General features: G+C 40.6%; 1 protein-coding gene and 1 long non-coding RNA gene across 3 annotated transcripts; one reads left to right on the forward strand and one right to left on the reverse strand.

Annotated features, from left to right (window-relative positions):
• The first annotated feature begins 1,941 nt into the window (after positions 1–1,941).
• Positions 1,942–6,329, forward strand: LOC148868768 (noroxomaritidine/norcraugsodine reductase-like). Of its 2 annotated transcripts, XM_088968096.1 has the most exons (6): positions 1,942–2,053; positions 2,217–2,338; positions 2,462–2,669; positions 3,546–3,762; positions 4,509–4,615; positions 5,966–6,329. In XM_088968096.1, the coding sequence occupies exons 2-6, from the start codon at positions 2,244–2,246 to the stop codon at positions 6,152–6,154; spliced, it is 816 nt and encodes a 271-aa protein (XP_088824222.1). In that variant the 5' UTR covers positions 1,942–2,053; positions 2,217–2,243; the 3' UTR covers positions 6,155–6,329. The 2 variants fall into 2 exon arrangements, with proteins under 2 accessions (XP_088824222.1, XP_088824221.1); XM_088968095.1 differs by lacking the exon at positions 1,942–2,053 and having other exon boundaries at positions 2,103–2,338.
• Positions 6,330–6,709: 380 nt separating this feature from the next.
• On the reverse strand, positions 6,710–7,785 carry LOC148868769 (uncharacterized). Its single transcript, XR_016106784.1, has 2 exons — positions 7,378–7,785; positions 6,710–7,242 (listed from the first exon to the last, which is right to left on the reverse strand). It is a non-coding gene; the product is annotated as an uncharacterized LOC148868769 (long non-coding RNA).
• Between the last annotated feature and the right edge of the window lie 6,397 nt (positions 7,786–14,182).

Below are 14,182 nucleotides of genomic sequence, written 5' to 3' on the forward strand. Positions count from 1 at the left end.
CCTCGTAGGCTCATATCCATAACTCATTTTTTTCACAAAAGTAAAATCTGACTTTAATCTTCAGTGAGATTTGGGATTCATCATTTAGTTGCTTGAGTAAAACAAATTTCAGTGTTTCGGAATTTGATTAACTCGATAGAATATCAGTGAATTTCCTCTGCATTGACCCAAGGCCCTTGAGCCAGGGCCATTTGTATTTTGACAAATGCTCCAACCCAGGCTTGTCCAAGTTGAACCCATAGCCCAATGATAGGGATTGTGGGTGAAATAGGAGAGATCTCAAGGAGTTCACTGATAGACTGTAATTGCTTTAGAATGTTTTGTGGCTCAGTAGTTTTTCTTAGCCCTAAAAACACTTATAGGCGCAGCTAACACCAACCCTTTCTTTGTAACCCTTGCTTTATTGTCTAAACGAAATCTTCAATCCAATGGGTTGATAAAATGAAGGGCCTAACAGGATATATCCCCAGTTCAAACTGTGATGTAGAAGCATCAAGCGTCCTATCAAACCATATTGATGCATTGGGGCTTTCATCTGTCTTTGTTGAATCACTGCCCTCTTTGAAGCTTAAACTTTAAACCATTCATTCAATCAGCTGTCTTTCTAGTCCACAAGGAAAATTCCATGCATTCAACTGTCACTATTTCCTTGTTCATCAACTAATTTCCATTTTGTCTTGTTAGGGAGAGACTTTAGGCTAAATATTTGACAATAGAAGTCTCCTGAGGATGTATGCTAGCCACATAGGTGCAATGGAGCTGTCAAAGCTTTCCCTTTTTTTTTTCTTTCTTTCTTGTCTCAAAGTCAAGTTGTGATCTAGAAGCTCTTTACCTTAGGCTGTGTTGGTTTTGAAAGAAACCCTTTTCTTTCAAACCAAACACACCCTTAGAGTTCACACCTGATTAGGACTGAACTGATTCGTGATGATTCATTTCAAGCAACTTCTCACACGTCTGTGTACAGCCATTTGCAAATTTTCATGACATCGTTTCCTCTTAGTCCCATTCCTAATATGACAGACAGATATTAAGCAATTGCTTTCATGGGAATAGTCCTCTTCATAGACCGGGTAGCCCAACTGGATGGCCCACCCCGGCCTAATCCGTTTTCTATTGGACTTGGACATAGTTTTAGGCCCGTGGTTTGGGCTTGGGATTTCTCAAATAAGCCAAGCTGATCTCGATCTCGAGTCTGGCCCAATAATATTATATATAATAAAAATATTATTAATAATGTAATATGTTAATTATTATTAAAGGCATCATGGGTATTAGTTAAGACCATTTTTTTATGTTGAGACCAAGTTTATAAGGGAACATTTTCTGTTAATAAAGACTAAAGAGGCAAAACCCTCTTCAATTATTGCTTATTTCTGTTGATAAATTTAAAACACCGAAGTTCTCTTTCCAACAACAGAACAAAGAGATTGCTTGGGAGGATGGGCATTTCTCATTTCTCAATAATCACTTGCTTATAATGGGCCCATACAGCAAGGGTCAGCTCCGACTCCGAGAGAGAAGATAAACGGTAGTCGCACGCAGAGAAGGAAAATGAAGAATTTTCTATTTCTTTGCTTAGGCAGTTGGGCCTAAGAATTTTCTTGAGGTTAGAATAGAATCCGGGGAAATGGGAGATACGAACTTGTGATATTGATTTCAAGCGAACGTACTACGGTTTAGTCACCCCGTTAAACAACCTACTGAATTGTTTATTTACTTTGATTTGCCTTATCCGTGGAAGAAATTGTCAAATTAGAGAGAGGAAGGAGATGGAGACATCAGACATGGTTGTGGAATAAATGATAAACCCAATTTTGACAACTAGAAATATTGTCATTTCTGTAGCCCTTCTAGAAACTCTGACCCATGGACGTGCGGGTCCCAACAAATTTTTGTGGCTGAGAGAAGTAAGAAGTTGGAACAAAAAACTCCCCCCCCCCCCCTTACTGAACTTTGACCTCATTTCACACAGTTTGGATCAGATCCCACCTAATCAGCCGATCTCTTATCTTGTGAGCAATTAATGGTTTACTCCACTGATCCACTCCAACAGGCACAGGCCCTTCGTCCGCTCTAAAATTTAATGCGCTAACCTTTATGATGAGAGCCGTGGTCAAGAGTCAAGATTTGAAAGTTGAATAAATATGCCATGATTTGTTGTTTAAATAGCTCAATCCCCTGTTTGAACTATCAACCTTTTCTGTTTTTAATTTCAGTTGGAGTAGGAAGAGTCTTCCACAAAAATGGCAGAGGCAGTGGCAGAGTTCATTAACAAAAATGGGAGATGGTCTCTCAAAGGAATGACAGCTCTTGTCACTGGTGGAACCAGAGGAATCGGGTCTCTCTCTCTCTCTCTCTCTCTCTCTCTCTCTCTCTCTCTCTACACGTCGGAACTGGGTTAAAGGTTTCAGGTAATTATTATATGGACTAATGCTCTGTGCATGTTTGTGTACACTTACAGGCATGCAGTAGTGGAGGAATTAGGCGGACTGGGAGCTATTATATATACGTGTTGTCGGAATGAAACGGAGCTGAGTGAACGGTTGCAGAAATGGACTAGGAAGGGTTTCCAAGTAACCGGCTCAGTCTGCGATGTATCATCTCGGCAAGGACGGGAGAAGTTGATGGAGTCCGTCTCCTCTGCTTTCAATGGGAAGCTCCACATCTTTGTAAGTTTACCTCTTGCATATTGCATGGTTGCAGCTATTTCAATTACTAAAAGCATTATTGTTCTTCTTTAGGCTCTGTTTGTAACCTTTAATGTGCATTCTTAGCTGATACAAAATTTGTACCATTTGTCACATTTGCACTCCCCAAGAGCTGATGACAAACTTGCACCTCTTTCTCCTACTTCCATTCTCTTCCATATAATGTAGGAACCACGTCATTTTACAAACAAATAACACAAAGTTAAATCTGAAGCAAAAGTAAATCACAATTTTACACATTTGTTTGCACTTCCAGGCATTTACACCAGTGTAAATGAAACTCACACTGCAAACAAACTGAACCTTAGCCCCAAATTGGGAGAGAAAATAAGAAAGAAACAGAAAGCTGGGGAAATTTAAAGGATTTTTGTGAAATTCCTCAACTTTCTGTTTCTCTTAATTTCTATCAAACCAAACAGAGCATAGTGGTCTTTAGTTGTTATTATCTTTGAACTAGCTAATTCATAGGTTGTCTCTTTGTAGGCTTACAACATCAGCTATAGCATTATTATTCTGATTTCTAAGGTTCCTGGATTCTTCTAATTCCTAAGGTAAACAGGAAGAGCTTGGAAAGGTTGAAAGAGCCCTTTCCAAGATTGGTGCTGATAGAACTAGAAAGGCATGGATTGCCCTGTAAATGGCTAGGTAATAAAAGCCAAAGATCTTTCTGGCAAGAAATATATATTGCAGACATACAATGAATATGGAAAGTCTTTTGTTCTAGATCCCAATCTGTTGATTGCTAGAAATGTTATAAGTGTTCTTATATTTTGACACTTCATCTACACTTGGATCTCATTACTGGTAGCTTTATAATTTTGATTTTCTTGTCCCTAGGTGAACAACCCTGCAACTGTAGTAATGAAACAAATCTTGGACAGTACTGCTGAAGATTTAACATCTACCATGGCTGTGAATTTTGAGTCTGCTTATCATTTATGCCAACTAGCACATCCTCTCTTGAAAGCCTCAGGAATGGGAAGCATTGTTTTCATATCCTCCCTTTCTAGTGTGGTCGCTTTACCTTACATGTCCGTTTATGGAGCATCAAAAGGTTTGTAAAGATTTATGGAAATAGTAAAAGACCAGGACTAGGGGTGGCAACGAGCCAGCTCGGTTTCAGCCCAGCTCAAGCCCAGTTCAGTGGCTCGATTATTAAACGAGCTGAGTTCGAGCCTAATAGAGTTCGGCTCGTGAGGTTCGCGAGCCGGTTCGAATATATACATAATATAATATAATATAATAAAAATATTATAATTATTAATTATTATAGTTCTTAATTTTTTAAATATAAAATAAAAAATTATATATAATTTTTATTTTTATAAAATATTTTTATGATAAAATATTTTTATAAAATATAAAATGAGCCAAGCCGAGCCGAGCTCAAGCTTGAGCCTTGTAAAATAGTCTTGAGCCGAGCTCAAGCCTAATACTATTCAGCTCGGCTCGAATCCACCCCTAACCAAGACTATTTGGCAAGCCTTTTTTAGAAGATCTTTTAGCAAATTTGACAGTCAAATGACAATGTAATCTTTTACATTAAGACCTTAGCAGCTTGAAGACCGTTTAGTTAAGGCGTGTCTTTCCGTGCAAAGACGAGTTAATAAACAAAATGCTCCATTTAGAGCTTTTTGAAAATAGTCCAAAACGGATTTCCCATGTTTTTTCAAGGTTATGCCTTTTGATGACTACATCTTTTTTCAACCAAACTAAAAAAAAAACACACCAATTGGAGCCTCAGTCTGGAGCTCCAAGAGTTGCACAAATATCTAACTTGTTATGGTATGCAATTTTCAGGAGCAATAAATCAAGTTACCAAGAGTTTGGCATGTGAGTGGGCAAAGGACAATATCCGAACCAACAGTGTTGCACCATCCATCATCAGAACCTCAAGTGTAGAACCTGTAATGTTCATTCAATGGTTTTATAATGTTTTTAGGGTAACTCACAGGCTGCATGTAGTTAGGGGGTGGTGACGTTTATAGCCCCGGCCCCAAAATTTGTTTTGGCACAAAGACGCCCTGAATTTTTGGATTTCAGCATTTTGTTCCCTATTCCGATAACGAGACTGACAGTGATGTTAAAATTACAAAGTTATCCATTTGAGATTCAATGGGCTGAGAGCACAGTATCTCTGTGGGGCTGGGTTACTGGGAACCCTGGATGATGAACCCCATTTGTTCTTCAACAAGGGTTTGGAAGCACATCAAAAATCCGAGAGTTGTACTCTAGCATACCCTTTTTTTTTCATTTTGATAGCCTTTTCTCTCTCGGCCCATTGAATCTCGAATGGGAAATTTAGTAATTTTGCTTTCACCATCAACCTTATTAACAGAGTAGAGGGCAAAGTGCTAAAATCCAGAAATTCAGGGGGATCTTTATTGAAAAATAAAGTTTGGGGGGGGGGGGCTACACCAACCCCCAAGAGGCCAAGACACAGGGTGGAAATCTGAAATTGACCCTATTTTTAAAATGCTTTAGGATCTATTTTATTTGCAGGAATAGGGGTTAAGAATCAGAATCAAAATTGTCTATTCTGATTCCAGCTGTTTGATTGGGTAGAATCAGAATTCAGAATCCCATTCCCATTCTGGGTGGAATGGCATTCCCCATTTGAGGGAATCGCCACTCCCCCACCAGGGAATGAAAATCTATTCTAGTCAATTTTGATTCTGATTCCAATTCCAGTCTGAACCAAACAGGAGAGGTGAATAGAACACTCCGATTCCGATTGTAACTGTAAACCAAACGGACCCTTAAGTGAAGTGGATGACAATACCAATGGTTTTGTTAATTGTGGCAGCAATCTGGGTTTCACTTATAATGTGACACAATGCATTCCTTCAGTTCTGAAGCTTCACCTCTAATAAGTCTTTATCCATCTTTAACTTCAGAAAGCCTCTCATAAGTTCCTGAAATCGGACAATCTAATAGTTTACTTTTCCCACTTGATGAGGCTTTAAGCACCTCGCCAGTCACCACCAACCTCAAAAATCTTTCCTTCATAATGGATGGAACCCAGTAAGTGAATTCTTTAACCAAAGGAACTCCGAAGGCACTCAGTTACATTTTGCTGCAAAGATGGGTTCATTGATCAACATTTCATGCAATCGAACACGTAGAGAATAAATATTGATATTCTTCTCCATACTTGATGATAATCTTGTCTCCTCCGTTTCTTGATTGTGAACACTGAACACCAAAATTTTCATAATTAACTGACAACAATTCCTGCGCCTGTCTATTTTATACAGTATCTTGAAAACAAAGAACTTGTGGAAAGAGTAATCTCCAGAGCGCCCATCACTCGAATTGGGGAGCCGCAAGAAGTTTCGTCGCTGGTGGCGTTCCTTTGCCTCCCTTCTGCTTCATATATTACCGGGCAGGTTATTTGTGTTGATGGTGGGTATGCTGTGAATGGTTTCTACCCAACTCATGACTAGACGCTTCATCTCAGCAATTTCCATTATTGCAGCAAGGACTAGGAGAATTTCTGTAGTTGAACTATGTAATGTGGTAATCTTGTGTTCTTGATTACTAAGAACTAATAAAGTCGGGCTCTGTCTGTAGACAATAAAATAACTGAATTATGAAATTGTTGCTTGAAACAGTTCTTACTGTTTGGTACCTTATGACACCATGTGAATGCTTTTGCCTTTTAGCACAGAGGAAAACTTCCCATTTGATGAGTATTGAATTGCTTATACTCTTTTGAATTTTCAGCAGCTTTGGGTATGCGTTGTAAACCCGAACATACGGATATGCAATCTAGAGAAAATTTGTAGGAAAAAGAAATGGCAAATTTCTTAAACCACCCCGAAGGTTCAAGAAAAAGAGAAGGGCGTGCAAACCAATTCCACCGTTTGTGGTGTCAATTACCCAGAGGAGAAGATGATTGTGAGCTATTAGGGCATGCCTCCGGCTAATCTCATGAAGCAGGACAGCTCGAAGTGGAAATGTAACAGCTTTTTAGGGTACCCTTCTTATTTGTTTCTGGATTTGAATTCAACTTACGCACAATCACGCTCGTAAGTCATAACATTTTATTCTCCATGAATTAAATGGCATAATTTTAGCACTGTTATTATTATTTCTGTGATACAACCTTGTGAGACGTATAAGGCAGACCTGTCGATCGATCTGAAGAAGCACCATTCACCCGTTACGTTCATGGACTAGAGAATAGTTGAATTGATCTAAAACAAAGAAGATTACAACTTATGGTAATGCCTTTTAACTTGTGGTTCAATTTTTTGGTGCAGAATCGGTATGGTTGTCGGGCAATGATGCTGGAGACAGTTGCCACCGTGCCGGGAATGGTCAGAGGGATTCTCTTGCACTGCAAGTCCCTAAGGCGATTCAAGCACAGTGGGGGTTGGGTTAAGGCTTTGTTGGAAGAAGCAAAGAACGAACAGTGGGGGTTAAGGCTTTGTTGGAAGAAGCAAAGAACGAACAGTGGGGGTGAAGGCTTTCTGGGTTACTTTGATCTCTCCCAGATTCGCTCACTGTGTGGTGGGGTACCTCATACCTGCTGGAAGACGAAGCCAAAACCGGATACACTATTCATAAATCAATTAATAGCAAGTTAAACCACAAAACCTTCAACTCCTCAATTAAAACATGGGAAACCTAAAGCCACCAAGGAAGGAACAGGACAAAGTTTTACCTAGAGGAGCGTCAAATTCTTCAGAGTTCTGAAGAAGAATTCGTTCCTGACTTCCTTCTCGCGCTTACACATCTCGAGAAATAAAGCGAACTCCTCATCCTTCTCCTTCATCACAGTCCCGGACTCCTCCTGTGTTGTCTCTGCTGTATGGATGCTTGCATTTGTGATTCTTGAGCTCAAAAGTTGCGATTCATACCCAAAGTTCCAAACACGAGCCTCAGCGAAAGAAATGAGGAAAAGAGAGAATCCACCCTTTCTAAGAGCTTCTGCCACACCCAAATTCGCAGTTCCTGTTTTCTCGAATTCCACGAGGGCAGCTTTCTTATGCTCCTAAACGCGGGCAATGGCGGCCGGTGGTGTTGCTGTCAAAGAAGAGAAGGGAATAAGGGAAGTGAAGAGAAGAGGGTCGGAGGGTAGTACTGGGTTTAAAAATATTTATGTCATACGGATTTTGATAAGCTAATCAATTGTCAGAAACAAGAACAATAGAGCTTTGGGCTAAGTGCCACTTTGACCCCCAAACTTTTAAAATGTGTCAATTTACTCCCTAACCGTTAGGAGTGGCAATTTTGAGTCTCACCCTTTTTACCCACCCGGTTCAAAACCCACCTATTTCAATAGTGGGTTATATGGGTCAAGTGACCCATTAGGGTCAAGGAAAAGAGGGTCAGGGTGGGTTGGGTTGAGGGTACCCATTGGGTAAAAAAGGGTTAGGGTCACTTGGGTAAGGAGAGGGTCGAGAGAGGGTAAGATCGTAAGAGGAGAAGGTCGAGAGAGAATTACTACAAGAGTTGAACTATCGAACAAAGATCTCTGGGTTTTTCTCAGTTCACGAGCTTCCACCACTGAAGATTAATCCATTATTTAAGTTTCAGATCTTTGCTCTTTATTCCACTATTCATTAGATCAAGTGCATGATCAAAAGGTGTTAGGGTTTCAATCTGATGTAACCGTTTCTGGTCACGTACCATTTTTTGTGATGTATAAAATTTTTTTTGACTAAGTACCTCGTTATTTGACCCCGTGGTGACGTGCCTTGGTGATGAGCTACTTGGTGGCAAACTCCCTGATGGAGAACTGCCTGGTGGCGAACTGCCTGGTGGCGAACTGTCTGGTGGCGAACTGCCTGGTGGCGAACTGCCTGGTGACGAACTGCCTGATGACGAACTACCTGGTGGCGAGCTCCCTGGTGGACTCGTCATTTGACTTGCTCCTAGGCAGTCTGCAACTCAGAGGACGGTGGAGCTCCCTGGTGCAGCGCAACCTGACTACCCTCTGCATGAGGTGACTTCCTCTCCTTTGTAGGCGGCGGGAGCTAAGGAACCTGCGAGAACATCCTTTTTTCCCTCCTCTTTGTAGACGGCAGGAGCTGAGGGACCTGCGAGAACTGAATCAGAGGACCCAGGGGTATTTTCCCGGCGGGGACTCTCCAACGCTTAAGTTAGCACTTTGATTGTAGAGAGCTTTGAAGATGATATTGGAGAAACGAAAGAGCTAGAGAGCAGGGATTACCTCCATTTTTTCCATCCCCCTCCCCTTTGGGGGGTGAGGTCTTTATATATCGGAGTCCTCGCAGGTTAGGCGGGTGAAAAGCCTCCAAACGGTAAGACTCGTCACATCCCGTCAGAACTGGGGTATGGTGGTGAACTCCTCGAGGTCGTCAGGCTGACGCTTGTGTCAGGCGGCCAGGTCGGCGCCTGGGCCAGGTTGTCAGGGCGACACCTACGTCAGTCGGCGGGTCAGTGTCTGGGCCAAGTCGTCAAGTCGGCGCCCATGTCAGTCGGCGGGTCGGTGTCTAGGCCAGGTTGTCAGGCAGGAGATCTTCCTGCGATACGTCAAACTACTCCTGTACCGAGCTACCCTACAAGTGGCGAGCTACCTAGTGACGAGCTGCCTATGCAATGCCGAGTTGTCTAAGTTGCCAGGCTATGAGGGTGAGCTGCCTGTGGTGAGCTGCCTATGGCGAGCTGCCTGTGGCTAGCCGCCTGTGGCAAACTACCTGCAGGGAGTTGTTTGTGGCGAGCTGCCTGTGGCAAGCTACTTATGGCGAGCTGCTTGTGACAAGCTGCTTATGGCGAGCTGCCTGTGGCAAGCTGCTTATGGCGAGCAGCCTGTGGGGAGCTGCTTGTGGCGAGCTGCCTATGGCGAGCTGCCTGTGGCAAGCTGCTTATGGCGAGTTGCCTATGGCGAGCTGCCTGTGGCAAGCTGCTTATGGCGAGCTGCCTGTGGCGAGCTGCATATGGCGAGCTGCCCATGGCAAGCTGTCAAGAGGCCACACTTAGTTGGCATGAGGTGCCATGTGTCACAATTCCACTGGAGGGCCAAATCTGCCCTCATCACAATCCATTCGCAGTTCTTTGTTCCGCCATTGAAGCAAGATTGACTACTCTGCCATTGAAACAAGTTTGTCCTCTTAGCTTCAATGCCATTATTTCTCAGAGTTCTCAAATCTCAAGTCACGTGTAAATCAAAGTTTTGGATAGGTAAATCTTTTGACATTGCTCAACCTTCATTGATTATCTGCCTCTCATAGTCATATTGCTCAATCAAAAAGTTGAACATGAAACATGTTTGAAACTTGCCCCTGTTGCATATATTTTGCGCCAAAAGTTCCCAAAACATATATTTACTCTCCAGTGGACACAAAAAGATCCCCATTGGTTAGGTGGGATGATTCATGGCAAGTTGAGTCATGGGCTCATGGGGATCTCTCTGTGTTGGACGACTATTGGAAGAAAAAGATAAAATAGAGAAAAGAACAAAAACGGCTACAAGGCTGTCGGATTGGATCAATGAATGTCTCCCTTAACTTGGTGCTTGTAATGGAGCTTCATTTATTAAACACCGTAGATTTACAGTATAGTCTAATGCAAATCGACCCAGCAAGTATGTCTTCAGTTTGTTCTTTTATCAAATATCTCATGGCCGCTTGCCTTCTCCTTATATCTCATCTAGAAGTGATGGTTCTAATTAAGTTGGGTTGACGTGAGCGTCCATTCCTGATAACTTCATTTCTTTTATTTTGTTTAAGCTTGACGATGAACTTATCTGAACTTAGATTCTGAGGCTGCAATGTGCCCATGCCCATTGAACATGGTCACTGTTTTATGACCATCTTATCTAATATCCAGCACTGAACCCCACATCAGTTCTGTAAATTTAAATTAAGGTCCACGGCATTGACCGATTGTTAATTAAATTGGAGCAATGGAGGTCACATCTTCTACTATGCTGCACAAGTCCAATCTCATAACAGTTGTATTATTATAATTTATAGCCTCAAATCCGCTGCTCTATTCAACCCACTGTGAGTCCTGTTTCTAAATATTAATTTCCCTGATTGTTTATTCATTATAATATGGTTTGGTAAAGAAGTTTTCAATCAACACCATGGGATGGTCTCCAATGAATAAAGAATATTGGATAGAACAACAAAGTTTCAATAGACTGTTTGAGTTTAAACATGACTTCATTTATAAAGAATTATCTTCAGAACCTTAAAGAACATTGATAGAACTTCTCTGTGTCATCCAAATTAAATATTTGATACTAGAAACATTCATTTGGAATCATATTCTAGTTAGCTGATTTTTTAGCCTATAACTCTCCATTCTAGGAGGGTGGGACACCTAAGTAGCTTACCCCAGGTTGGAACACATGGCAAGTTATATGGCACCAAACTATGTTAGAGGTCTTGTGTCTAAGTAGCTATGAAAAGTCCCTAGTTGTCATCAATGACCCCTGATCACGATTCACAATGTGTCTAATCTTCCAAGCTCACTCTTTTTTTTTTTCTAGATTTTGTTCAAAATGTCAGAAAGTTATACATTTTTTCTGATTTTTTTTTTCTGCAAAAGTTATACACTTTTTTTTTATAATTTTCTACTTTTTTTTGCATTTTCTGGTATTTTCGGCATTTTCTGCTATTTGTCTGCATAATTTTTTCAATATTCTAGTATCCTCTGCTATTTGTATGCAAATTTCAGGTGTTTTCTGCATTTTCTGTAATTTTCTTATATTTTCTGCATTTTTCTTGCATTTTCTGCATTTTTTTGGTATTTTTCTGCATTTTTTGCTACTTTCTTGTACTTTCTGTAATTTTCTGTTATTTCTGAAATTTTCTGCAACTTCTAGTATTTTCTGGTACTTTTCTCCAATTTTATTGTATTTTTGTATTTCTACAATTTACTGGTATTTACTGCAATTTATGCAAATTTCTGCATTTTCTGTAAGTTTCTGCAATTTTCTGCAATTTTTTGTATTTTCTGAATTTTTCTGTTATTTCCTGATTTTTTCTGTAATTTCTGCTATTCTTCTATAATTTTATGCTATTTTCTACTATTTTCCTGCATTTTCTACAATTCTCTATTATTCTTTTGCAATTTTCTGAAAATTTCTGCAATTTTCTACATTTTCTGCAATTGTCTACTACTTTCTGCATTTTCTGCTATTTTCTTCAATTTTCTACTATTTTTCTGCATTTTCTACAATTTTCTAATATATTTTGCAATTTTGCAATTTTTTGCAAAATTTTCGATTAATTTATGCATTTTCTGGTATTTTCTGTTATTTCGGCTATACGGGTCAACCCAAGCCGTTTATACCACGTGGCAATCTCAAGAGAGTTGTTTCTCTCAAAAAGTTGTTATTTTTTGGGTATTACGGGCGGACACGACCTGTTTTCTACCATGTGGCATCATTTAGAGGTGTTTCATCAAAAATGTTTATTTATGGGTACATGGGTCGATCCGACCCATTTATACCACTTGGCAATCTCGGGAGAGTTGATTCTTTCAAAAAATGTTGTTTAGGGTATACGGGGTCGACCCGACCTGACCCCGTTATGTATATTATATGCGATGGTAGGTGGGTTAGCATGAGTGAGGGTGGACAAGGGTCAGATGAATGGGTCAAGTATGGGTGGGTTATGACCTTTTAACAAGCATTTGCTTGATGATGGGTCATGGTGGGTTGGTGGGTCAGGATGGGTGGGTTGGTATTCAACCCTTACCCAACCCAACCCAACCCAATTCACCCATTTGTCACCCCTACTAACCATCAACCCTCCGTTAACCAATTGTTAAGTGGCATTTGAAAAGACACAAATGCTCTCCGAGTGCCATATAATATTTTTTTTATCAACCATCCAATTAGGGATGGCAATTTCCCCATCCCCGATGGGGTCAGGGATGGGGATATTTTGGCGGAGCAGGGAAAGGGACGGGGAGTAATAGAAATCCCCGATCGGAGTCAGGGTCGGGGATGGAGATTGAGGTCCCCACCCACGGGGAACTCATCCTCGTCGGGGATCGGGGATGGAGGACAAATTTTATCACCAACGAGGATCAGGGATAGGGATGGGGGTTAATTTCAAAATTGGGGTCAAGGATGGGGAATATGATCCCTGCCCTGAACCCACCCCGTTGCCATTCTTACATCCAATCGTTGATAAAAAATGAACAATCCCAAATCCTTGCCTCTTCTATTCAAGTTGAGGTCACTAGAATACCCACTGAGACGTGACCCCAACTTTGTCAACGTTTGGATGGTTAATAAAGAAAATTAGATGACACTCGAAGGGTATTTTGTGTCTTTTTAAATGCCACTTAACAGTTAGTTAATGGTAGATACTACATTGGCATATTTTGAAAATTTGAGTACTAAATTATCGCATTTTAAAGTTTGGGGGGCCAAAGTGGCATTAGCGCAAAGTAGGGTACTAATTGGGAATCTTCCCTTAAGACAATAGTCAAACGAATAGAGTTAGTCAACTAACTAAACCTTAAATGTACTTTAAGAAATTTGCCCAAAAAAACAAATGCTCATCAAATAAACATAACAAATGTGCAAAAGAAAGACAAAAAACATTGAGTTTCAATGTTTCATATTTCAGCAGAAGATCAAATCCATATATTCACGTAATTGCGGAAGACCAAGTTTCAAAATTTGGTCAAACAATTCTGTATTATTGGAAAAAGCAAAGGAAAATGTACTTTATGTTGCTTGTTGCTTACCTTTCCTAACAGCTAATAAACGAGTGTGGAGGATTGCCCTAAATGAGCTCCCCATAGTTGAAATGATAATCTTTAGCTGGAACTTTCAAGGGCTAGGCTCTCCAGTGGTATCTGCTGAATTGTAAAAGAAAACTGGGTTGGGTAAGGGACTGGGATTGTTAGGGGGTTGATGCAGTTGATTTGTCTGGAGAGCTAGCAGTCTTCTGGAACACAGACCTAAATCTAAAGGTCAAATTAGCGAATGAAAGGATGATCACTACAAGTATAGAAGAGGAAGGCAAAAACCCTTGGACAATTTCTTTTGTATATGGTGAGTCGAATACAAAGAAAAAGGAGAATTTTTTGATATGTGGTCAAGGACTACAAACCTAATCACAGGACCATGGATGTATGTAGGAGACTTCAACTTGGTTTTTAGAAGGGAAGATAAAAGCGGTAGAGACTCGATTTTTTCTACGGTTTAAAGAAGAAAAAAAAGCCACTAAACTCCCTGGGTTTGAAGATCGTACCAAGTCATGGTGAGAGGTTTACATGGACAAATAAAAGAGGTGGCAAAGGCAATGTAAGAGAAAAAATAGACATGGCTATGGCCAATAAGGAGTGGTTGGATCTTTTTCAAGAAGCAAGATCAATCAGCTTTTCAACTGGTGGGTCGGACCGTATATCAATTTGTCTAGACTCGGCTCCAAATTTGGGAAAAGTCAAATGACCTTTTAGATTCGAAAACCTATGGAGTGCCCATGAGGATTGTGGTAAGATCATAGAAGTGTGGGGGACTGGGAATGCTAATA

Source organism: Nelumbo lutea, chromosome 2 (assembly GCF_056320005.1).
Source record: "Nelumbo lutea isolate HS-2025 chromosome 2, American lotus-T2T, whole genome shotgun sequence".
In the NCBI taxonomy this organism is placed as follows: Eukaryota; Viridiplantae; Streptophyta; class Magnoliopsida; order Proteales; family Nelumbonaceae; genus Nelumbo; species Nelumbo lutea.